The sequence below is a fragment of the Dermacentor variabilis genome, chromosome 1, assembly GCF_050947875.1.
Source record: "Dermacentor variabilis isolate Ectoservices chromosome 1, ASM5094787v1, whole genome shotgun sequence".
In the NCBI taxonomy this organism is placed as follows: Eukaryota; Metazoa; Arthropoda; class Arachnida; order Ixodida; family Ixodidae; genus Dermacentor; species Dermacentor variabilis.
The window spans coordinates 103,407,406-103,433,205 of NC_134568.1; the positions used below are offsets into that span (position 1 = coordinate 103,407,406).

The window sequence follows — 25,800 nt, forward strand, 5'->3', positions numbered from 1 at the left end:
GGCACGGTTACAGCCACCCATCATCATCGACATTAGAGAAACAACGAGGGAGCTGGTGTTATGCGCTAAGCTTCACGTGTTCTGCGAGCGATCAGCGTGTTTGCTGTCCGATTCCAGTTAGGCCCGTACTCTGCGCGATGAAAGCGAAAAAAGGCTCGTTTAGTATATCAACAGCGCCGCCGAAATTATCCGGTGTAACGAAGATGCCGAAGCAAAAACGCACTGCCTCTGGTTTATCTCCAGCGAAGACGAGTGAACCAGGAGACGTCAAAGGCAAGTACGCAAAAGCAAACAGCCGGAAAATATTTCCACCTACGGCTGGAAAGCCTGGTAAACTTGGCCGAGCTAAGCGCAAGAAGTCAGCTACAAGTGAAGCGCTGAGCAAAGTTGCTGATGAAGAGAAGGCGACCGAGCAGCAAGCGCCTCGTCCGCAGAAGCGTGGCGCAGAAGGCAACAACGATGATGCATCTGAGCCGAAGAAAATTAAGCTGGTTGAAATGAAAAAGAAGCAGAGAAAACAAGAACGAAAAAAGCACGAGAGCAAATTCTACGAGATCTCCAAAGCAGCAAAACGAATCTGGGAAGACCTGCGGCTCAAGTCCTGCACAGCGGTAAGGCGCGAGGAGTTGCTAGCCCAGCTGACCAAGGTAGTCAAAGGCAACATAAAGCAGCTGATCTTCGCACATGACACGTCCAGAGTGATTGAATGCATGGAGCACTTGGGTACTGCTGTTCACCGCAACATGATCTTTGAAGAAGTGAAAGACATTATCGTCCCCATGACTAAATCCAAATACGCCAAATTCATGGTGAGGCAGATTCTTCGGAACGGCACAGCTGAACAGAAGCAGCACGTTATCAAGGCGTTTAGCACACAAGTCGTGAGCCTACTGCACCACGTAGACGCTGCAGCCATCCTAGAGGTCATCTACAACGAGCATGCCAATGCCTTCCAGCGTTCCTTGTTATTGCAGGAGTTCTACAGTCGCGATCTCGCACTATTTAAGAAGGACAGGGTGATCACTTTCGCAGATGCTCTGGCCGAATCCACAGATCCCGCCAAAATGATTGAAAATCTGAAGGAGACGCTGATGAAAATCATTGACAAGCCAGTCGTTCGCCACAGTATCATACACCATGTCATGCTTGAATTTTTCAAAAGTGCCGATGCTAATTCTAAATCTGAAATGATTCGAGCACTTGCAGGGTCGCTCGTGGAAATGGTGCACACGAAAGATGGAGCACGTGTTGCCATGCAGTGCATCTGGCACGGAACAGCAAAAGACCGTAAGACGGTAATCAAATCATTCAAGACATATGTTGCCAAAATAGCACGGGAAGAGTACGGTCACATGGTATTGCTGTCCATCTTTGACTGTGTGGATGATACAAAGCTTGTTGAAGGAGTTGTTATTGCAGAGTTGTTGAAAGAGCCTGTTGAATTATTGATGGATCCACATGGGCAGAGAGTATTGGCATATCTCGTTGCTCCGAGGGACGCCCGCATATTTCACCCCCAAGTTGTCGACATTCTTAAGGAGGGTGACATTAGTAGCACCAGCAAAAAAGACCCAAAGGTAAGACCAACAACTGTTGCTGATATTAATTGTCTGCATGTTTGTTGAAAGATTCAGCACAGAGGACATATCTCATTTGGTAGAGTACCTCCTGTGATGAGAGTTGAAAGCATGACTGCCAGCTCTCCAGCTACCCGCAATCATCTTTGCATTGTTGGGCTGTGCCCCTGCTGCGATTTGTCGTGTGTGCAGAGAGCAGCCGCATTTTGGTGCAGCCAGCATACAGGCAATGCAGTCATTCCATTAAGTCTCAGTGAGGGAGTACGCCAATGATTGAAGTAGTGACAAATGGCTTGGTTTGCCCGAATGCATGGAAAATATATATTTATATATATATATATATATATATATATATATATATATATATATATATATATATATACACACTGCAAGCTCTTTATTAGCAGTTTCACTGCAATATAGGGTGCGTTTATGGTGGCTTCTACCTACCACAGTATTGTTCATCTTTTCCCTGCCACAGGAAATGACAGAAAATGTACATTTTCCAGAGATAATAGCCAAAAGTGTGGCCTCATAATGACTATACTCATCATCGGCTCTGTTCGTACAAATTAGTGTCGGCTATACTCGTCAGTGGTAGAGAAAGGGTTGACCAGTGGAAAAGGTTTCAACAACGTGCCACCAGTGAATGAAGGCATGCAATCACTTGTGCTCTGAAAGACGTCCATGCTCTTTGTAAAGACAGCATGTGTGGACTGCTGATAAAGATGTGATGCATGGCTTGTAGCACATGGCAGAAAATGTGAAAATTTAGCTGCTCGGAAGCTTGGTGTTAGAATTGATGTGGCAACGAAAATATTTTGCATCCATGGGCCCATTTGCATTCAGCACAAGTATGCGGAGTAAGGTGAACTGGAGCTAATGTGGAGAGGCCGTCTGGTCAGAAAGCCAAGCACGCTTGTTAAATTCACCTCAACACTTCCATGCACAGCCACAATACAGATCAAGGACAAGCACTGGTGGTTTTTCAGCTGCGTCATATCTTTCATGTACACATACCTTGAGCAGATTCTTGATCACTCACTTTTCTTGGTGCCATTTTCATTGTGCATTGATTGGCTAAACCAGTGAAAGTTGTTGTGATGGAAAAATTTGGGATACTTCCTATGAGCATTATTTTTGCAATACATAGCTAATATGTGCATTGACGTGAAGGATGCCTGTCATTCCAGTCACGTATTGCGCTGGACATTTTGACATGCCATTGTGAAAATGTCAGCTAGAGGCACCAATTAAGAATTGGGTAACCTCCCTCCTAGCCCATAAGTGAATATGTCTGCTTATTGTGGGGACTTGCTATCTGAAAAATGAAGTCTTATTATATACAAAGTTTGAACTTTATCAATATTCATATTCTTGCATGCAGATTCCTGGGAATGCAAATTTGTTAAATTAGTGAGAAAGACACATTTTTTGTGTGCTTGTCTCATTGTGTTACTCATGCCCTTATGCACACACCTCCTTTTTGTCATTCTAGGTGCGCAAGCAAGAACTTCGCAAAATGCCTGCAAGTGTGCTTGGTCATATGATTGCCGACAATGCTGAGGAACTCTTAACTTGTGGTGGCCCAACTTCAATAGCCCTTCATGTTATTCTGACCAGCCTTAGCACAAGTGAAGCAGCCGTTGCGTTCAAAACGATAGCCAAGCTTCTTAATGCATCACCCTACAAGATTGGCAAAGAGCAAGAAAGCTCGCACCTTTTTGACCAGGGCTCTGCACGTTTCTTTCTGAAGAAGATGGCTACCCATGACAAAGACATTGGTGACGAAGGGCAAGATTCCTTTTGTGGTGTAATTGCTGATGAAGTGTCTGAGGAAACTATGTCAACATGGATTGGATGTAACTTTGGAGCGTTCTTTCTTGTGCAGCTCTTGGAGACGGGCATCACCAAAGGAATTGAACGTGTCAAATCTGCACTAGAAGGAAAGCACAATACCCTTAAAAAGTGTGATTCTAAAGGTGCTGTGATTCTTAGAAAGAAACTGCAAGACTTGTAATATCGGCACACATTCAAAGAATAAAGGTGTTCTTTTGTACTTGTGCTTTTAGCATGGTGACGTAGCATAGGATACATGTGATGCAGTGTGTGGTTTCCACGACATAGCTGGATAAACTCTGGATCAATGGCCTGAGTTCCGACTCTACAGGCATGGCTCTTTGTGCGAGCAAAACTGCTGTCATAAGAGCAATTTTGATGATAAATTATTAAGAATTTAGAATTTTCGAGTGAAGTTGGCATTTTGTAGAAAAGTGACATTGGAAAAACATGATAGCCTTTTTGTCATTTTAGTGACTCATGCAATTGCATCTCATTTGAGGTGTGTATTAGAAGGCTTCAACTGTTGTAGTGCTGTGGGATAAGAAGGAAATGCAGCAGTTAGCACTTAGACATTCATACACATGGTTCCTCAGTTTGTGCTTGTTTTATTCACATCTACATTGTTCTACTGGCATGTGGCATGTTAAGAAGTCTCTTATCATCCACCATGCTGGTTTTTCTTTTTGTGAATCAGTAACAATATAAAAACATTTCTTCTGTAATGCACTGAAACATTGTCTCCTGCCCTTATGCAGGAGACAGTATCAAACAGTAGGTGCATTCTGTGTAACAATGATTGTTTGAATGTGCAGTTTTATTCTCCCAAAAATATAGGAGCAATTTGTGCTTTGCTGATTCTGACTTAAAATGTAAGATGACAACAAATGGTGCTATGAGCACTTCCATTAGTTTCAAAGCATGGGGCTCTAGTTCTTCCAGATGCACCCTCATTGTGTGTCTTGCTACAGTGCATTAGCTTTTGCGGTCAGTGCTTTGCACTATGGGCAAAATTGTAACGTTTCTTCATTCTACTGCTGTGCTTATGCTCTTTACTACATTGACATCTCTGGATTAGAAAGCATAGTATGTTTTCCAAGCCAAAATGCTCAATGTAATAAACTTTGCTCTTGGAATTGCTACAATCTTGTGATTGTTTCTGATGGAGTTCTAGATGAACAAGCCGCACATGCTTTTCTTTTAAAAAAAACATGGCAGAACCCATCTCACGATGACTGTCGACGGTAGTGCGTTAGCATCGAATCAATATAGCAACACGGTATATTGCCGCCGCCAAAACAAGTTATGTATGAGGCGTGTACTATCATGAGCAATATGAGCGGGGAGACAGGAGTGCGTATCAGATAGCCTCGCATGGATGGATGCTGTGAGTGTCCCCTTTGAAATGGGGGTGCCACCAAGCTCTTGTTCTTATTTTGCCTAATCTACCTATCTTCTTGAAAAGGAAAAACATACACACAGAAAGAATTCTCAGCATCAAACTTTCTGAACCACTACTGGGAACTTTGTTTTTGTGTGCCTCCATTGTTTGTGGTGTTTCTACTTTTCTGCCACTAGACCTACAATTGCCTCTTGCTAGTCTCTATCGCAGACATGTATACTTTCTCCCTGCTATTCCTGAAACCAAGGGCTTCAAGGAGGTCAGTGGAGCTTAAAGCAACAATGCCTCAAAACCTTCTGTGGGCAATATGCGGCAGTTGCCACCTGAAACGAAGTTGAAAGGGGGGTGCTGTTCTAATGACTTGGCACTTCCACCATGCGTCTGTATATATACAAAGTGTGGAACTTCACATCACCAGCGTACATTGATAACACTTGGATGTTGCGGTTACTGGTAACTTTGTGCGCCTTTAACTTTGGTAAGTAGCACTGTTTTAATACGCAAGTATTCTAGCAGTGGCTATGGTGTTGGGCTGCTGAGCACGAGGTCGCAGGATCGAATCCCGGCCACGGCAGCTGCATTTCTATGGGGGCGAAATGCGAAAACACCCGTGTGCTTAGATTTAGGTGCACGTTAAAGAACCCCAGGTGGTCAAAATTTCCGGAGTCCTCCACTACGGCGTGCCTCATAATCAGAAAGTGGTTTTGGCACGTAAAACCCCAAATATTATTATTATTAAGTATTCTAGGGCTACTGCCCTCGGAAATCTGTCCCTCTGTCTAACACGTGGCATGATGTGCTCCATAGGTATACATGGGTTCTGGGGTGGTATATGTGAGAATGCGTTACAACTACTGAAGTTAATGATTATGACTATATTCAATACTGAAGAGGTATTTAGAGTAGGTAAGGTTAAATAGGATTAATTACAATGTAATTAAGCCTTAATACGGCTCATTAATGCTAATAAAGGGTAAGGGAGAGTAATGCTGATTAGCCTAATCAAAATTAAGGGTCTATTAACGGCATACTCAAGATTAAGTAAGGAAATGGTTAATTAAGCCTAATTTTGATTAACATCAATTTGACTTTGGTTAGTCAGGATTAATTCAGGGTAATTAGGATGACATGATTACATATTCCCAATCAATACTAAGGGTAATAAAAATTAATACATTACTTAACTCTAATTCCAATTATTTATAATTACATTAATTTTGCCCAATAAGATTAATTCTGACTAATTACGTTCACCAATTGGTTATTTGCAACAGGTCATTGGGGGCAATACTTGCAGCACATTGTGTCATCCTCAACACTCTGAACCGCAGTGTGCGAAACTTGGCCACTCAATAAATCATTTGTTGCATGAGTGCAAGATGAGCGACTGGAAATTTGACATTATCTGAGAAGTCCCACTTACTCCGATTTTTCCTGTATCATAGATATTGTAAAGCAGAAAAAAAAAATGCTCAAGAAGGGTGAGTCTAAAACAAATTTATTGGTGCTTGCCAAATGTAAAATATATATATATATATATATATATATATAAAATCACTTGAAATGAGGCAGCAGCATCATCCCAACATGTGCTCATTTTCCTTTGTGCATTGGGTGGCCTAATAATGCATCGCAAAACTGCTGGCTTGAATGACGGTCTCCATTCTCTGAGGCAGAGACGTGTAAAGAGCCTCGAAGAAGGCAGTGTCACGCTGGAGGCACTGCCACTCTTCTATTGCTTGCCACAGTTGGTCGGAGGTTGCCAAGTCCACGGGCAACTTCCAAAGGTTCACTTTTGTATGGCCCCAAACATGCTTTATAATGTTCATATCAGTGCCTTTCACGCACCATTGAAGTTGCATTACGCCTCGCTCATCCAAAAGGTGTCCCACGGCAGAACAAGTCCTGTTGGAGAAAACAATACCTATCTGGATGCAGTCCATTCAGCATGTAGGGAATCATCTGGTGCTTGAGCAATGTGCAATACGCAGCACAGGTAAACCTCCCACAATTCTTATTAGTGGACCTAGGCTGTCGTGTGACATCGTCTCCCACACGTTCACAGACGTGTGCCCACTGCGAACTATAGTGTGTGCTTTCTCTCTGCCACACTCTCTTTTGTTCTTCCCAGCGGCTCAAAAATGTACACTCGTCTGAGAAAGGCACATACTTCCACTCCTCCTCACTCCAGCTGCGGTGTTCAGTAGCAAACCTCAAGTGAACTGCTTTGTTGACTGCTGTGAGAAGAGATTTCTGAGTGGCAATGCGACTCTGCAATCCTGCTTCCCTGAACCTTCGCTGTACCTTGCTATCAGTCACGTTGTCCAGGCCAAGAGCACTTCGCACGTCCTTTGCACTTTAAAATGGCTTCTCATTCACTGCAGCAACAATGCAAAGGTCTTGGTCATTTAAAATTGATCGATGTCATCTTTGGTGCAGCGCATCATTTATGTGCCCTTCATCTCGGTAAGCCTGGACAATTCTGTTGACGGTCTTCAAAGGATAGCTTGTCACAAGAGCGATATTGCACTGCGTATAACCCCTTTCATACATTTCTGTGATATATTCATACTGTTTAAGAGGCATTCGAGACATTGTTAGGCTACAGAATCAGAATTGACTGTTGTGCATTGGTCGCTGTAGTGTTCTTCTGAATGAACTTAGCGTATCACAGATGGACAAAACAAATTCACACAGCCGACAGTTTACCCATCATACTTTTCATTTTTATTCTTTTCATCCGTTGTCATTGGTTCGAATACCACCGCACCACTGTTAAAGGTGCGACTCATGACTCACCACGCTGAGTGAAGGAATCTCTTCAAAATACGAGCCAAGATCTAAATGTCCTGTCAAATGGTTGCACAAAGAACAAAAAATAAAGTATCAAAAAAAAAAAAGAACAACCCTTCCCCTACCGGAAAATGTGGGTAAGCGAAGCTTGTCCTGCGTGCACCCAACCTTCACCACAGTTAAGTAACCCACAGGTAACGGTGCCAGGTCGCTTCGGCCTCCTGCTCCCTCAGCCCGGCGGATCTTCTTCTCGTTGCTGTTGGATTGCCTGGGCTCGGGCGGCCCTAACGGTTGTATCAACGCACCGACAGCAAGCCCTTTCACGGGTGAGTTCTTGCCGCCGCTTGTCGAAGGCTGTCTGTTCCTCAGGGGAATGCATAACGCTTGGTCGTCCCATCTGTTTTCCAAGATTGAACTGAACAGAAACGAAGCCGGCGCAGTGCGCACGGAACCCTTTCCAGCCCTTTCCCTTCCCGGCGGAAGCGAAATGACTCCGATTGGTTGCATGCATGGCGTGAGCACGCGCCTATGCAGCTGGAATCCTTGCTAATTAATGACTCGTGCTCCGGCGCCGGCGCATCTGTCAACTCATCAAACTGCCCTTTCCCGCAGCTGCTCTGCTCTGGGAGCAACTGGGCTTTTTTTTCCTGACCATGACAGCGCCACTTGTGAGCCAATACAAGCTTCGCTTGAAAAAATATGACTCATAAATTACTGCGACATATAACCATCTTATTGGCTTGCTGCGACCAGTGAAGTACCGTAAACTGCCGTTTTCAACAAACGCTTGTGCAGTGGGAGAGCCAACAGCTAATGGAAGAGCACCCCCTCTCCCCTTTGTTTTCGGCAGTGCCATTGAAGTGTTGCTATAACTCGGTTTCGAGGCTATTTGCCATGCATTGGTGTGTTCCATTGGCTAGTTTTTGCTCAGCATCTGATTAATTCAAGGGATCTTTTTCATCAATGTAGAGCGGCACATTCCCAGTGGCACATACCTAGTTACCGAAGTTGGTGTCAAAGACATTCATTGAAGAGCGGCACATACCTACTGGCACATGCCCAGTGACACAAGTTGGCATCGGAGAGGTTCATTGGAGAGCAGCACAGACCGAGTACTTTAAGTCAAGGTCAAAGGGTTTTTTCAAACAGCAGTACCTACCCAGTCCCGCATCTACAGTGACCCGTGTCGGTGCGAAAGAGGTTCGTTAAAGAGTGGCACATATGTACACATTGCCATATACTCAGTGACCCAAGTTACCTGCCGTGGTTGCTTAGTGGCTATGGTGTTGGGCTGCTAAGCGCGAGGTCACAGGATCGAATCCTGGCCATGGCAGCTGCATTTAGGTGGGGGCGAAATGCAAAAACACCTGTGTACTTAAGTAGATTCAGGCACTTGTTAAAGAACCCCATGTGGTCTAAACCCGATGTGCTACATAGATACATAGATAGAAGGATAACCCCCGGAAAGTGGCGGGAAGTATCCAAGGATTGCTAATGCCCTAGAAGACCTTGTGAGTGTTGTAGGAAACTTCTAGTGAGACTTGTGGAGTGTTCAGCTTTGGATTCAGTGGCAGGAATCGCCACCATCCTCAAGACCAGCAGTGATGGCTCAAATCACCACATTATACTTCAAAATACTGACATTGGCCACACTGCTAAACAAATTTCAAGGGCTCAAAATCAAGTGCAGAGGGTATAAGTAATATTGGTATACTAGTTAAGTAATAATTGCTGCAAAAACAATTTATGCATATTATTAAGTTGACATTTATGTTTTGGCAGTCAAACTTCATTCACTGGTTTCTAGAACAGTTCTAGTGAATATCATCTTTTCAGGAAGCATTTGTGAACAAATTCCTGCTGAAAATTTGAGCAATAATTACAGTACCTAAAGAACTGGTGCATGTGATGGAGGTGGCATTGAGGGCAATGCTATGTTGTAGGCTGCAGCTACTGCTAGAAGCTTCCATCCAATAGCAACCTGTGCACTTTCCACACATGTGGTCATAGAGGTGCAGTGGTGCATTCCATCCTAAAGTCACTAGAGATGTCTTAAAATAACTAAGTTAATGTCATTGCCTCTCTTTGCATTCTCCTTCTCTCTGAACGACACCAGCAGCACCTTCTAGGGCACCTACAGGGAGATTCCACCTGCGAGTGTTCTCCCTTATATGAGCACGAAGCTGGGTACATGTGACCAAATGGTCCGTTTTCTTCCCCGCTCTGCAAATCTTCGCATTTCACACAAGCCTGGTCCTTTACTGTCACTTGTCTTTGATCACTGACCACTGCTTTCACACTCTCTACCCTATTCCGTCAAATGCCTAACTTGCTCTGCTTCTGGGGAGAAGGCCACATTGAGCCTTGCGATCACTGCATCAAGCTTGCCTAGCTACGCAATAATCTGCAAGTACAAATGATGTCTGAACATTCAACATGGTGCTTACTGTCACGTAATTGTAGCCATTAACTAGATGTGCTGTAGAGGCAGTGGTTTGGTTTCTTTAGTTTATTATAGGAAATTTATTCTCTCCTCTGCTTGACATTTTTTGCCACTCACTGGTGATGTTTGCACATGAAGGGACACATGCAAGTGATTGATTCTTTGTTAGGTGATGTTTCTCTTGTCACAAAAGCTCTGGATACTTCCATGAAATGCACATGGACTTCATTAAATTGAAAGTGCAAAATGAAATTATTTCACCATATTGCAGAAAAAAATATTGCTTTCATTGGAACTAAGATTGAGAAATAAAAAAGGTTTGTTATGTAACAAATTTTATTAAATCAACGTTCGTCATATTTAGACTTAAACATATATATACGCACATTTTGGATCCAGTGCTGTGACACAGGATCTTAGCAAAAGCCTTTTATTGTTTATTAATGTTACTAGCATGCTTAGGGAATTTCATGCACTTTCAGGGCACTATAGTATCTGTCTGCCTGTGTATAACCGTTTTCCCGGCAATTGGGTTCACTAGGTAATCCATACTCTAATGGTCCAGTATCGAGCTGCTGTGCTGAGGGGACATGGTCGAAAACCAACTGTCGGACCTACTTTGGTCACTGGGCATGTGTCGCTCTTCAATGAAGCTCTTTCTCGCCAACTTGGCTCACCATAGCTATGTGCCACGCTTCAATGTGAAGAAAAAAAGTTCCACAGCTTGTTACACTCCTGTAACACACGAAGGCAAAAGCCTGCTGCACACGTGGTAATGCATTAAGGTATACGATTAGAGGAGTCAGACTTTTTGCAAGACACAACCAGCTGCAATGTGAAGTAAATGTATGGTGCTGTAGGCCGACCTTCTCAACGACACATGTCAGCACCTAATGCACTACCTAAAGGGTCTTTCATTCTTTCTCTCGTTCTCTCCTTCTTTCCATATTTCTTTCTTTCATTCCTTCATTCATATTCAGCCATTGCATCTTTGCTTGCTTACAGGCGTATGTGCCATTCCGGATGGTATTCTTGAATTGAACCCACATCATAAATATTCCTACGCATGTTGAGATAATCTTTCCTTAATATATATTGATTGATGTGTAGTTTTTATTGGTGCAAGGGCCAGATCCCAGATAGCCAGATACATCTATTAGATGTGCATAATATGGTACACTTTGGACATTCAGTATGTCCATTAGATATCCAGATTTATCCAGAAAACTTTGTATGGATGATTGTTGTAGGGAAGTTCACTGCAAACACTGTGAAGTAGCAAACAAATACCATGTGGTCAAGTTCATTGGAAGTGGGCTTGGCTATTAAAAAAGGCTTATTAGATGCATAATGTATAGCCTTATATATTTGCTGCATAAATAAAGCCACTTACTGTGACCTCACAAAGCCATACAAATTCCAATGCATGGACTTGAATTATGCTTCGCTATGCAATAAGTTGAGTTAAAAATAAAAAAAAAATGCTAGCAGAGCTAATGATGGTGAAATGAGTAATGTCATATATATATATATATATATATATACATATATATATATATATATATATATATATATATATATATATATATATATATATATATATATATATATATATATATATATATTATTATTATTATTAGGCTTATAAAATCCACTCTTTTGAGTTCATTCAGAACCAAGCTGCATGATTGTGAACAAGTACAATCAGTATTCCAGTGTCACCACTATCAAGGCATCAATCACTATCACTTTCATCGCTTGAATCATGATAGGACTCCTCTGCTTGCTCCACAATATAATCTATGGCACACCTTGCATCTTCCGTAACGTTATGGTACCTCACACCAATTCATAATCAGCAAAGCTTCATTCACCTTTTTGTTCATTCATATAAGCACAATTAACGTATCAGAGTTACCACATGCTATAGCATTTTGGATTGCTCTACCAGATAACCTGGGTAATAGTATTCACAATCCAGAACCATTTTGAAAAGAAACAAAATATGTTCATCTACACAGGTTTACACAACTGACATTTTTTGTACCTTATTGGCATTTTTTATGCTTGTTGACTGCTCTTTTCTTTTATTAAGCTTAGTTTAGGTTCTTTAAGTTTCCAGTGTTATTGCTTAGAACATTGCTAACTTCTCTATACATTCATTTCTTTTCTTTGGAATTTCTTTCACTTAAACAATTTGCTTATCTTATTTCAATTTCATTGAGTGAACGATTCTTGCCACATAATTTTGTTGCACGATTGGCTTTCTGTCTAGATATCAAGACATTTCTTACACACTAGTCCTACTTTTTGCTTCAGTTGATGTAAATTTTATACTTTGTAACCTCCTTTTGTAACCTTCATCTTGGAGCATGTGAGGTATAAGTAAACAAGCAAACAAACAAACATGACTGACTCCTCAGTTTGTCTAAATGTTTATGTTCCTTCTATTATTGTGAGTTAAGGAGTGACATTTCAGCTGTGCATGGTAAGCTGTACCTTCTTAAATGAAGAAAAGAAGAAATGCCAGTTTAGTAAGTCATACATCCTTTTTATTGTCGTTAGTAAATATTTAGATGTGCCGTATGCTTGGCGGGCAAGGTATTTATAATCCCAAGATTGAGAGCTCCCAGAATCAGATTTTTTTACCCAACCAATTGTGCAGATCGAATTTTCTCAGCCTTGCTTTTTTACCTCATGACCAGTGACAAAGAGCATTTTGTGAGGTTTCGAAAGATTGGAAAGAATCCATAAGAACAGTGTTGAAAAACAATATCCCTACATAGGCTCTATGACGATGGAACCTTAGAGTTCTGTTTTCCTTACCAGATGTTTAACTTATCAAAGGTGACTAGATCTATGAAAAACTAAACAATGTTTCTCAAACTGTTGAGCTTACCTATAGTTAACCTTAATGGAGTTAATTTGTTCTAACTTACAGGTCTTCAATTATATAACCTTGTCAGGCAGCTCACCTTCCCCCCCCCCCTTCCTCATGCCCGCAAATTTTCTAATCTGGTCACTCCAGCTATTTCTCTTTTACCCTCCAATTGCATTTTCCTTCAAACCAATTCTATTAATTACTTTATTAGTCCACCTCTCTGTCTTATGTCTCGTATCATTTCATTAACTTCACTTTCTTAACCTCAATTACACTTGCATTTGATCTCTAGTGTATACTTCTGTCCTTCTGTCCCTTAAAGGAGTACTGACACAAATTTTTTGGGTTCTACTTTATGCACTTAATCAGTAGCTATTCACCTCGTAATCATGGTAAAGAAATATGTTTGCTCCAGCATACAACTATTGTCTGGTTATATGCTCATATCTCATGATCAGTCACAGTTTCCATTTCAAACAGCGCTTTGTACCCCGTGAAATAAGAGACACGCTTGTAAACAGCAATGATGATGTGAGTGCATAGACCTGTGACGCACGCTAGTGCACCATCTACCATGATATCTGTGCGCCTGTTTCGTCTGCTAGCTTGGTAGGAAACCTGTGCATTGCTACCTCATCGTAATGCTTCGTTGGGCAGGAGTCCACTACACAGTACGATCCCTGCATTAGTTTCAGCCACGTTTTAGCATGTCCACAAACTTCTTACCATTTGCAGTTTGCTGGGTGACTGAACAGCTGTACGGCAGGACAACGCTGGTAGCAACATCTGGTGATGCAGTATATAACCAGACAGCACGCGAAACTAATACTGCAACTTATAATATTCTACCGGACTGCTGGTGTAAAGCATCAGTAGCAACATAATAATAACATACTATACTTTCATAATTACTTTCGACCATAACACTGATGCAACAACAACGACCAAAAAAAGATTCGGATGCATTATAGTTGAACGAATTGTCACAAGATGTCACCATCAGCTTTACTACTGCCAGCCACAGCACCGATAGCCTGGTAATCCGTAAACGGTGAGGAGGAGGAGGAGTAGATATTAATGAAGAGAAAGGAGGAGAGGTCGGCCTGGATAGCGTGTTTCTAGCCTGCTACTCCTCACTGGGGAAAGGAGAAGTGGGAAAAAGAGGGAAAGGTAGGTGGCGGGTGATTATGTTATAGTACAATGAGATACTATATACACGTTGTCCAATACACGGATGCGCACTGTAGACGCAATACACGCAAGAGTAATCTTGTCACAAAAAGTTATTGCGTAAACACATTTCGCACTGACTGCATGTCTTACAGGTTCTATAGACGATCGTCTAAACCATGCAGTCTCACTTAGAAAGTTCAAAAGTGATTTTATGGCACGTTGGGCACAGTAAACACTCCTCCACATTCCCAAGGACCAAGAGAGATTGTATAAAGCCAGAAGCTCTTCAGTCGCTCGAGGGCCTAGATGGTGCAAGGTAGAATAGTTAATGCCATCAGGCCCAGGCGCACTTGAGTGTCTTGAAGAGGAAATCGCTGCAAGATGCTCTTGCAGCATGAATGGGAAGTCGAGATGATCGTCCATTGTTGGAGGAGCACACCTGAGCATTGAAGCTACCGATGTTGTAGATCCGGAGAGGTGCATGCAGAAATCTTCCGTGATTTCCTTCTCGCTGTGCGTCTGGATGATAGCCAAAGCTCGGAAGGGGCGTAGTTGTTGTGGCGAAGATGGTAGTGAGAATTTTGCATGTACATTTCTTGTGTGGTTAGGGTAAGACACGCAATGCAAACAGTGCTGAAACATCTTTTGAATGGTGAGACAAGCCAATGACGTTACTTGTCACCAAAATCAAACACCGAAAGACGTTACATAACATATTGTTTACAAATAGTACCTACACTGATGACTATGTTGATAGATACTGCATTTTCTAATTCATCACTTGCATGAACTTCAAAATTAAATTAAAATGAGTTCTAAGCTACACTTGCTATTGATACTTTACAGATTATACCTATAAGATCACAGTAGTGTAATCTACCAGTTATATTGAGTTTGAATTTTTGTGTCAGTACTCCTTTAAGATTACCTCCATAGTCTTCCTTTCAAGTCTCTTTGTAGGCCTCTAAGGTTTAAGCCCAATAGGCATGCAAGTATTAACCCTTTATTGATGATACATAAAAAACTGAAAAAAAAACTACACTTTTCATTGAAATGTAGAAAATAAACTCAATATAAGAATATTCAATAAAATATTTTCACAAAAATATTTTGTGGAAACTTTTTCAGCAATAGTTTTGTTGCCTGTAAGTTTCTCCTCAAGCCACTTATGGCTTTGTAACTGGTACAGACAATTCTCATTAGATGTGAAACGGAGGTGCATGTGCATTTTCTGTACATATATACTTGTGTGATACCTCTGCAGCCGGGGGTTTTGCATTGGTCTTTCTCTTCTGATCGTGCCTTCAAAAGAAAGTGAGTCACACTAAACTTCTTCTTTCTCTGTCCCTGCTCTAATCCATCAAATGAAGCTTGCTGCCTATTATTCAGTGTTGGCCAAAGAGATTTAGCCAGAAACTCCCTACTCAAAACAGAAACTCAGCATGAAAAAAAAAAATTTTGTTGTTTACTGTCTGTAGGAAAGACTCATCCATAAAGGGCCAACAATGCAGTGCTTATATACTTTTCTCCCATATATAGTACAATCTCTTTTTTAAAGCAGTCTCGCTTGAAAATTGAATTGATACAATTTTCATTGTAGCATACATGTCTGTGATAATAGAGAGTTTTAGATTAGGGGACGCAAGCCACTTGTGTACGCAAGAACCAGGGGCAATGGTACTGTGCATGCGCAGACCCCTACGTCTCGGTCTGCGCGTGTGCAGTACCGTCGCCCCTGGTTCTTGCGTACGCAAGCTGCTTGAGTCCCCTAAACTAAAACTCTCCAATAAGCCAACTCATGACATTGTACTGCTTGTGGCGAAGTAAAATTACCATTGAAGTATGTATTCTGCTTCAGTTTGCCCCAATTGATGTCAGCACAAGGTGCCTAACTTGATCATAATTGCTAGAAAATTACAAGCAATGCAATGTGGCATTTTATCAATGCGGCGAATTGGGTGTTTTCGTACATGTGACACATGTACATGTGTGTTCAACAACAACAACAACAACAACAACAACAACAATAATAATAATAATAATAATAATAATAATAATAATAATAGAAAGTTATAAATTAAGAGAACCCAAAGTGAGGGGGCGCAGTATACCAGATGTATCACATAATGCAGAAAGAATACAAAAGGACTCAAGCAGTTTGGGTTTTTGTGTACGCTAAGCTGCTTGTATGCACTATCTCTATCTCTAAAGGTCTCTGTTAATGGAATTTTATGCCTGAAAGTTATAAGGACTGGGCCATGAAAGTAGGGATAGTTGATTAATCTTTTTATTTGATTAATGATTAATCATTAATCATATTAGCCTTTAATTGCTTAATCCCTTTTGATGCAAGGTTCATCGATTAATATATTAATATAAATTTTGGCGTGCACAAAGTTGAAACACAGTTATCTATGGAAGAATGGCAGATTGGATGAGTTGGCAGTTTTTATATTACTGAAAAACAGTGCTACCGACACAGGACAAAGAACGAGGATGGGGGCACACACAGCGCCATGTGTGTCCCCATTCTCGTTCTTTGTCCTGTGTCAGTAGCAAAGTTATCTACTTTTGTAGGATATTGTTCTAATGTTTGAGAGGTGGAACCAAGTTTGAAACACAAGAGCATAAACCTTTAATAAAGCATAATCTTTAACTTATTAAACACTATATACAGTTGGCACTAGTGGCTTTTGAAAAGATAACCAATATATGCTATAAAATGGCAGTTAGTGAAACTAAAAAAAGATGCGTGGCACTAGTGAATCCCTGCACAGTACAGTTAAACAATAAGAAACATGGCAAAAGTGAAAGGGGAAGTCCAACTGAAACATGCAATAAGCTGCAATATGCACAGGTGAGCAGAAAATTACTGGCTTGGGATTTTCAACCACATGCTCTCTTCTACAGAGTGAAGGAATGTGAATTGGCTGGGATGTTCGGGTGAAGCCGACACCTTCTTTGAAGGGCCACACAACCAGCATGCGAGAATAGATACTCAGGCGCTATAGATTTGCTGGAATTGACATGAACTCCATCGCTATGACAACATACATGCTCCAAACAGGTGCGCATGCTGTGCCACGTCTTTAGCGGACTGGGAGTGGCACAACGATCAACGGCTGGGTTGCTACAGTGTGCCTTGATTTGCAAGGGCATTTCAAGCCTCTGGTTTCGGGCGGCATGGGGGTGTGTGGTGGAAGAGAGGGGAAGCACTTGGCTCTGCATCACTGGGAAAAACAGTCGACAATTGTTCTAGCACAGCCGCGCAATCACTGCTCGTGTGTTGCCCTTGCAGTACGATTTCAAGATTTTCACGCCGCTCCTGTCAAACTCTGAAAAACGATTAATCGAACAGATCTAATCGATTAAGTCAGTTAAATGAAATGTGGACATCGATGAAGATTAATTGTTTTGCGGGATACATTTAATCGATTAATCATTCATCGATGTTACCAATCCTACATGAGATACCATAGTGGAAGGTTCTATATTAATTGTGGTTGCCTGGTGGATATATCATACATTCAGCGATGGAAGTGGCCAAGGAAGCAGCAAATTTTACACATCGAAGCAAGCTTGGAGCATGTAGTGTCTACTTTGCAGTAGTAGATACACGTTTGGGAGCAGTTTGGTAAAGCTCAATATGAGTAATACAGGCAGATGAAGAACCAATGTTCTTTATTTGACTTTGTAAAACACCAATAAAATTGGTTCTGCAGAAGCCCATAAGGTGGAGGAAGTTTCATGAATGGCAGAAATTCTCATCCACCCAACTGTAGCATGAAGCTACCAATGAGACCCATAAGGGCCTTTCAGAAACTACTACTACTAAGTTACAACTGGATGTACCCAACTAAACGTGGTCGAGAAAGAAATAATTGAGTGCTTTATGCGAACAGTGCCCACTGCATGTTGATAGGCTTTTGGTAATGCCAGTCCAGTTTTTTTTCTTTGTGCACAAGCAACTAATTTTGAGTTTAATTGTCTAGCATTTATTAATTTACTGATTCGATGCAAAGGTTGTGGAGGACTTCGAGAAATGACCGATGAGAGCGCATAAAGCAACCTATTAGGTCCTGTGTGGTCCTTTAAAAAAAAAAAAAAAAACGCCCAGGAAATTATAGAAAATTTCACCTGACATTAATGCATCCTTGCGCCACATTATCAGTGGTCTTAGACATAAACGCAGTGTTCTAGTGTGTTGTGTATATTCCACACATGTGAACCAGGCGTGTGGTCTTGTAACGGTTTAGAAAGCGAACCGTTAAATGATAGCGTTACTTCACATTACATAAGAACCGAATATGTGCGTCAAAAGCTGCTAATGCATCAAGAGTGCAGCCGCTTGTTCACAGTGCTCGTATTTGAAGAGGTTTCTGCAAAGATTGATGCAATTTTTGTCACACCGAAGCGTTGTCACGTTTACAGCATACATCTCCTTTAAAATTTTTTGGGTTTTCTTTTTTGTTAGAGAAAGGTCCTTACGAATCATAGGTTGCTTTAACCCCACTAAGCCTGATCATCATTTCAGATCAAAGAAAATTAAGTAACTTGTTCACATTTGTTTCTGGCCATGGAGAGTACACTGGTACAAACAGTGAAATGATAAATGATTCATTATTTAAAAACTTCTTGTGCACAAACAAAACAGGGACAAAGAAGAGGAGCAACACAAGGACGAGCGCTCGTCCTTGTGTTGCTCTTCTTTGTCCATTTTGTTTGCGCACAACAAGTTTTTAAATAATGAATCTGTTCCAACTAGGCCGACTTGCAGTTATGCTTCAGATAAATGATTAAAAATTAATTAGTGCAGTAATTAATGAATTAGTAAATATTTTGGTAAACTATCCACAACTGAAAACTTCCTCCAGCATATAAAAAAACTCTAGTATGGGCTCTACATTAAGTTTCCGGCACTTATATGAAAATTTTTAGTAATCAATTTCAGTGTATCAAAAATGACATGTTGGGCTTTCTAGGACTAAATGATGTTATCGGTCATTGCTTGAAGTCCTCCACAACCTTTTCATTGAAATGTCATCAATTAGGTAAGTTTATAATGTTAGCTAATTAAACAGATTTCTATATAACGAACAAGAAATAATCACAGTGATAACCATGAACAAGCCCTGGTATCAACACATCGTCACAAGGTAGCGACGGTGAAGAAAGCAGCCAAACTATCGTTTTATTGGGCAAACCCATGCCCTCAAAAATAGGCTACACTCAAAGAACAACGACAGCGGTGAACACAGTCAGCGATCATCGAAAATCTCATCTGCCGGTCAAGCGCGTCAGTTTTTATACGCGAGTCATCGAAGGTTCCAAAGTAATTGGTGTTGCCTGCATGTCTTCCAGAAAGTTCTACAGAATTCGCGTTGCATATGCAAGCAGATTACACAAGCTTTGGTCACAACAGAACCATCGATAACATTCAAGAAACTTCCGATATATGCAGGCACATCTCGCACTGAGCGATAACATTTGTTAGATGGCGAAAAGCGCTCACTCGAAAAAGATAAACAAGTCCACGTGTCAATATACAGTGAACATTGTTTGCAGTGGCCTTTGTTGATTTTTAATTCTTGGCGACATTCAGTTGGAATCCCAGCATACCGCAGAAAAAAGATGAAGTTAATTTCTTGGTCATTCCATGTTTGTAAGTATTTCACATTGCTTGCCAAGTAACAAAACTGATATTTTTGAATATGATAAGGGGATAAAAATGTTCACTGGCTTTTTGATTTAAGTTGTTCCCCAATATTTTGCACAAGCTCAATTATTCGATATTATTTGCGGCCCCATAACGCCAATGTAAAACAGTGCCCAATATTTTGAATGCCGGATGGTGTATTAAAATTTTCGGATTCAATCTGTGCAAATTGGGTCACGAATGTTTTGCCATGAACGGAATTTCGCATTTTCGCTAAATTTTCATGGCCACCATTTGGCCGCTAAGGCTGACTAAAACCAAAACTTTACATCCTTGGCTTGCGTTCTGCGGCGGCAACTGCCTGCTTTTTTGTGGTGTGGTTGTGTGGAAAATAGTGTAGCTGGAGTCCAAATTTGAGTGACGATTACAGTTGCCAATGGATATTTGTGGCCAAGAAGTTTTATGAAAGCAAGCAGGTCGTTTGTTGGCGTGCCACACTACTATCCCGGTAACTGAGCATGGTGAATGTGTGAAATAGTTTTGGAATGTTACACACACGGTGTTTGGGCATTATTCGACGCAGATTTACCTATAGTGCACACAAGTGAGTGCTAAAGTGCATAACCAAACTGATAAACTACATGCTGAACAGACCGTATAACCTGATCATTCAGCTGAGAACATGGCTTTCCTTCCCAATTGCCCCCCAAAACAAGAGTGCCAGTTTAAATCATCCTTAGCTGGCCCGCATAGCACACAAACGCACAAGACTTATATAAAACATTTGTAACGCATTGTATAGCACAAAATGATTTTCATTTCCATGTGGCCAAGTTACAATGCAACACCGAAGACACCCACACTCCAAAGACGGCGCTGAAATGGATTGCTTAGGCTTGCTTTCCAGGGCTAAATGCTAGCCAATCCTTAACTATGGCTGTGTGGTTGCCACTGAACACGCACATCCTGCTAAATTTGTAAACTCCATATGAAATTGGTCTTTTGGTGAGGATGGCGCAGCTCGATTATTTAGCGCAAGATGATGAAACTGGCACAGCACTTCAATCTCTGCACAATCAGAACCACATATGTGTTTTCATTTTGCCGCTGTAGCTTCGTGCTCTTGGTAACCACACAGTAAGGCGAGCACAGTGGGAGCTGTCCCATGGAAAAATCTGATAGCACAGGGCACTCACACAAGCATAATCATTTGAGCAGTTAGAATAAAAAGTAATTTATTGCTATTGCAACTTCAGCGTGTTCATTTTACAGCTTGTCCAGAATATCATTCAGTTGTTTCTGAAGGCAACACAGACGTGGCTGCAGAGGACCTAAGTTGTCTGCATGCAGTAACTTTGCAACTGCATCTTCAATATTTTCAACGAGCTTTTCTGCTTCATCCTACAAATAGAAAAAGTTCACTTTAACCAGGGTATGGATATATTGCAGGCACATGTGAAAACCGTTTTGTATTGGCACAGAAATCTCGGCTAGCTGGCCTGACTCATAACTGAAGCACAGCAAAAACAAGATGACCAATTTTCGAAGTGCATTCATTTGTAATTCGTCTTCAAGTGTTCATCTCCTTTTTCAAAAATTTTCTCAGTGCTTATATGATGCTAAGAGTTACACCTAGTGTTTCACATAGCTTGAACCAAATTGTAAAGAAAGTGGTAGTTCATAGCTGGATGAGACTAATGGCATGCTATTTTTGGAATTGTCTTGAACTCAGAATATTTTTTCAGGAAGTAAGCTTAATTAGTTTGGGTCAATTCTACAAATTAAACCTGCAAATTATGTGAATAAAATGCTTCATATGGTATTCGTATTCTATGTTATTTAAATGGTGCATAGATCACAGCACAATGACGCATGCCAGAGCATAACGAAATCAAAAGTCTGTGAAAACCCTGTTTTGAGCTTTTAAAGGCTGTTTCAGTTAAAGTCCTTGGCTTACAATCAGCACATGCTCTGTTAGCTCTTTCAGTGCCACTGACATACCGCTACATTCTCCACTCTCTCCAGAGGGATGCGTGCAGTAACACAAAGTTGGAAAGCTCTGAGGTAGTTCTGCAATCTGTTCCATATTTCTAGAAGCATACTTTCTAATCTCTCTGGGTTTGCTCAACCTGGATTTTTATTAATGTGCTGCTGAATGTGCCCCTTCATGGGCACTGTTTCGCCGTGCAGAAGGCGCATTCATTGATCGGAGAGGTGGCTCCCACACTTCATGCACCACTACAGCAGCGATTCTCTGTTCAAATATCCACACCGTAGCGCAAGGACCACTCTTGCATGTTTCTGCATCTGTTGTACATTTAGAGCAGATTTTTTTTTTTTATTCTGACACGGCGGCGCCAGTGTCCTTCAATACATTTTTATGGTCACGAAACTTCCGCATAATGCTATGGGAGCGCTTCATGTAGCGCCCGCAGTGGACGCGGCTCTGGTGCAAGTATGTGAGGACTGTGAGGACCATACTAAGAGTGCATTTGCCATTATCTGTGTCATTTCCCCCCTTCTGAATAACCGAAAATAAACCATTGTGTTAATTTTACATCAGAGAAAAAAAAAACAGCACTGAAATGGTTAAGGGGTAATACAGATGGAAACCCAACCATTCCATAGAAGAGCACTGTGTATTGTGATCATGCACCTCTGTCTTTTTTTTTTTTTTTATTGAGAACAGTGAAGATGTAGGAAGCAAATGAGTTATCTATGACAAGCATTGTTTTTTGTCTAAGTGTGAATGATTCATTTAACTTGACTGTTGTCACTCTTTCTTTAAGTGAAAAGCAAATTTTTGTGGGTTGCATTCTTGATATATTATAGTGATTACAGTAAGTAGGATGTTAAAATTCAGCAAAACTGGGTAAATGAACAGTAGTGATACTGTGCCTTTTTTACCATTTGTTCCAATGTCACAAACTATAAAATAAAAATGGCTGCCTGAAGTCTTGATTAAATGTATGCACTACCCACAGAAGCTTGGGCATTTACTGATCTTACTGTGCAGGTAAGACACTTCCATATGCCACCATTGCATACAGAGGCGGCTTTTGCATGCAACTGTGGCATGTGAAAGTCCCTTTTGTTACACATATATTAGTTGAAGTTCTCAGTTCATGAAGAAAATTGTGCATTAGAATACTAATGTGAATACAGTGTCACTTCTTAATGTGCTCAAACCTTTAATAAGCACTGTGAAGTGGCCCAAAATGGTGGGTATTGATATCAATCTATAGCCTATGCATCATGACTCACTGTGCAAAAACAAATATTTAGAAACTGAAATATGTTTATGCATTCCGTGAGTGCATAATACTGTATTATGAATGCTGGAATTTAAGGAGTAAGGTAAAAATACTGACTTTATTATTAAATTATTTTGACATACAATCTTCACAATTTAAGAGCAATAAGTACATATACTGTTACTGTAGATACTGTGATGTATGAAGAAACAGGGAAGGCAGAAATTAATCTAGGACTTGAAGCACTGGATAGCTATGGCACCCCTGTACTGTTTAGGTGAAAGTAGCCACAGCACCGGAAGTTGGTCATCCAAAGAAGTGAGAAAGTTACCTCGCGCTTCCTGCGTTTTTCAGGAACTGCCTCTATTACCATGTCACATGGATAGCTATCCCAGTCACTTCGGAATTCCTTTGCAGTGTCCGTCCAAAATGAGAACACTTTCTCCTGTTTCCTCACAAAATCAGCCCAAAAAAATGATTTCTTCAGGTCATCCTGTAATAACAAAGGCAGACGTGCCAATACCGTCAAGGTATGCACTCTTATCATTGTCACTTGAAGAATACTGACTGGCTAGACAAGAATGAAAAGTCTATCCTGTACATATTGTCTTGCATTGGCATAGTCAGGGAGGGGCTCGAACCCCTCCCCCCTACTTCTACCTAACAGAAATGTCAGAAAGAGTGACACGGATGAAAGAGAAAGGTTGCATGCAAAAGCAAGTCAAGGGCTTGTGGCGGTCCGAAAGAGGGGGATGTCATGAGGGTGATCCCCTCTCTCACCCACATGCACGTCTTTGGTGTCATGTTAAACTACATTTGTGGTTCAGAATCAGAATTTATTGTTAGAATTTGGGTCAAATTACATGTATTTAGTATGCAGGAGGAGGTCCCATAGTCAAAGACTATGGGACCTCCTCCTGCATACCTTCTGGCGATGGGAGACATCTGCATATTGGCCAGCAAGGGGGTTCTGCTGCAATGAAGAGGGACCACAATAGGATGAAGCACAGAGTGGGGCACAAAAAAAATGAAGAGTGCCTATTTACAATAATTACAGCATTTACAATAATGAATATTCAGGCAATTTACTCAGACATTTTGCTTTCCCTGCAGAGGACACACCAGCTAGTGGGCACGAATAGTGCGAGCGGACAATTAAGCGAGCCCCTTTCAAGAAGCACAAGCCGATGGGCCATTCTATCTAGTAAGATTCCAGAAATTTTCGGTGGCTTTCTTAGCATTGTTCTCAGCCTGCGTCAAGGTGTTTCTGAAGTGAACACACAAGCTCAACCATGTCGCCGCTCCCGACAGGTGCATATGCCTATGAAGGCACATAGCAATTACGGGAGCAGAGAGAGAGAAACACTTTATTAAAGGAAAATCTGCAAGGATGCGAAAAGCTGTCTGAAGCAACTGCACATTTTTCTTTGTTAAAAGAATTATGACTTCATCATTCTCTGGAAAATGACCAGCCCTTGTTTTGTTCTTGTCACCAGTTACGCACACAAAGTGCACCACTGATGAGATCCTCCGTGGATAACAGATGCGCAGCCTAACCTTGTTGCTTCCAGAAACATGTGCCGCTTGTGTAAGCTTATTTGAGGCACAAACAAAGAGGCAACGAAAAAAAATTCAGCTGTTTAACCTCCCCTACCATAAATCCAACCTTTAGGACTGCAATGTTTAGTGTGCGGCTTTTGGAGAACAAAGTAGGAGAAGGGTGTTGCCCAGTACCTGTAAGAGCAGAACATTGCGGCCCCACCCAAGGCGCACATCTCCCTTATTCCGGAGCGTGTTAACCATAATTTTGATGGGGGATCAGTGTTAAACTGTACAAACACAGTGAAAGAGGGAATGAACACATGCTTAAAGCTTGGATGCATTGTTGCTGCCCACTAGGCCATCGTGTTGTCGAAAAGTTTCTAATTTCTGGTACTTGACCAAACCGTCAACCACGCTGCGTTGAAGAAAAGCATTCCGAAAATATTTTGACTTACCTGCGCAAGAAACACATAAGACCCTCATGAGAACTCTGCGTTTCACTACGACAGTCTGTGGACAAGAGTTTTAAAGCAAATAGCTTTCTTTGCCTTTTTCGTCCATTTTCGTGGTTGGCAGTCGGTGGTTGGGCTTTTACTGCCAGTAAAAAGGCACAGATGCAAAAGGCACAGGCCTTCGCACAAATGAGTTGTGCACTGTGTTTGTCACCAAATGCCAATTAGCTCTTTAAGATACATATACTGTTGCGCGAGTGCTTTGGGGTGTTGTTTAGATGCTGTGCTAGACCACTTGAGAAGGGCAGCGCTCCTATTCTCTTGCCGCCCTCTCCCACTGCGGGGCCTGCTGGAGAGGACTCTGCAGTGGGAGAGGTGGAGGGTAGTGGCTTTCCATGCTGGCACTTGCACTGCTCGAGACAACACACACATGATAAACCGGCTTACATATTGTCACGGTGCATTTGGACAGGACCATGTGTGCAAGAGGGAGACGAAGAGGAAGACTGTCTCCTGGAACTGTGGCTTTTGTACCAGCCTGCATGATTACTACAAACTTTTCCCCATGTAAATAGTTGTACATACATTTGTGCATCAGGCTTCCTCTTCGTAACAATATTATGCCACCTATACTACCATAGCAGATGTGCTGGTTAACAGCTCTGTTCTCAACAGAAGTATGAAATGAAACAACAAACACTACCTAACTATTCTCTCTCCAACAACTATACACCTTCAAGCACATTATTCCTTTAATAAAGCAAATCGCTTTCTGGAAGCATTCGGAT

At 41.4% G+C, this 25,800-nt stretch overlaps 2 protein-coding genes across 3 annotated transcripts in view; one reads left to right on the top strand and one right to left on the bottom strand.

The window, feature by feature from the left end:
• The first annotated feature begins 40 nt into the window (after positions 1–40).
• Positions 41–3,636, top strand: peng (Pumilio and CPL domain-containing protein penguin). Its single transcript, XM_075691825.1, has 2 exons — positions 41–1,577; positions 3,076–3,636. Exons 1-2 carry the CDS (start codon positions 138–140, stop codon positions 3,595–3,597), a joined length of 1,962 nt encoding a protein of 653 aa, XP_075547940.1. The 5' UTR covers positions 41–137; the 3' UTR covers positions 3,598–3,636.
• Positions 3,637–20,973: 17,337 nt separating this feature from the next.
• The window catches only part of LOC142582294 (FIGNL1-interacting regulator of recombination and mitosis-like), a 43,318-nt gene continuing 38,491 nt past the window's right edge, over positions 20,974–25,800 (bottom strand). For both annotated transcript variants that reach the window (XM_075691850.1, XM_075691841.1), the window contains 2 exons: positions 23,350–23,511; positions 20,974–21,165 (listed from right to left, as the gene is read on the bottom strand). In XM_075691850.1, coding sequence (XP_075547965.1) covers positions 21,031–21,165; positions 23,350–23,511 — 297 coding nt within the window. In that variant the 3' untranslated portion in view covers positions 20,974–21,030. The remainder of the gene's footprint in view (positions 21,166–23,349; positions 23,512–25,800) is intronic.

Bases quoted from the DNA above. Each gene is read 5' to 3' on its own strand.
- peng (XM_075691825.1), top strand. From the start codon at position 138: ATGAAAGCGAAAAAAGGCTCGTTTAGTATATCAACAGCGCCGCCGAAA. The intron at 1,578-3,075 runs GTAAGACCAACA...TTGTCATTCTAG, and splicing joins CCAGCAAAAAAGACCCAAAG to GTGCGCAAGCAAGAACTTCG.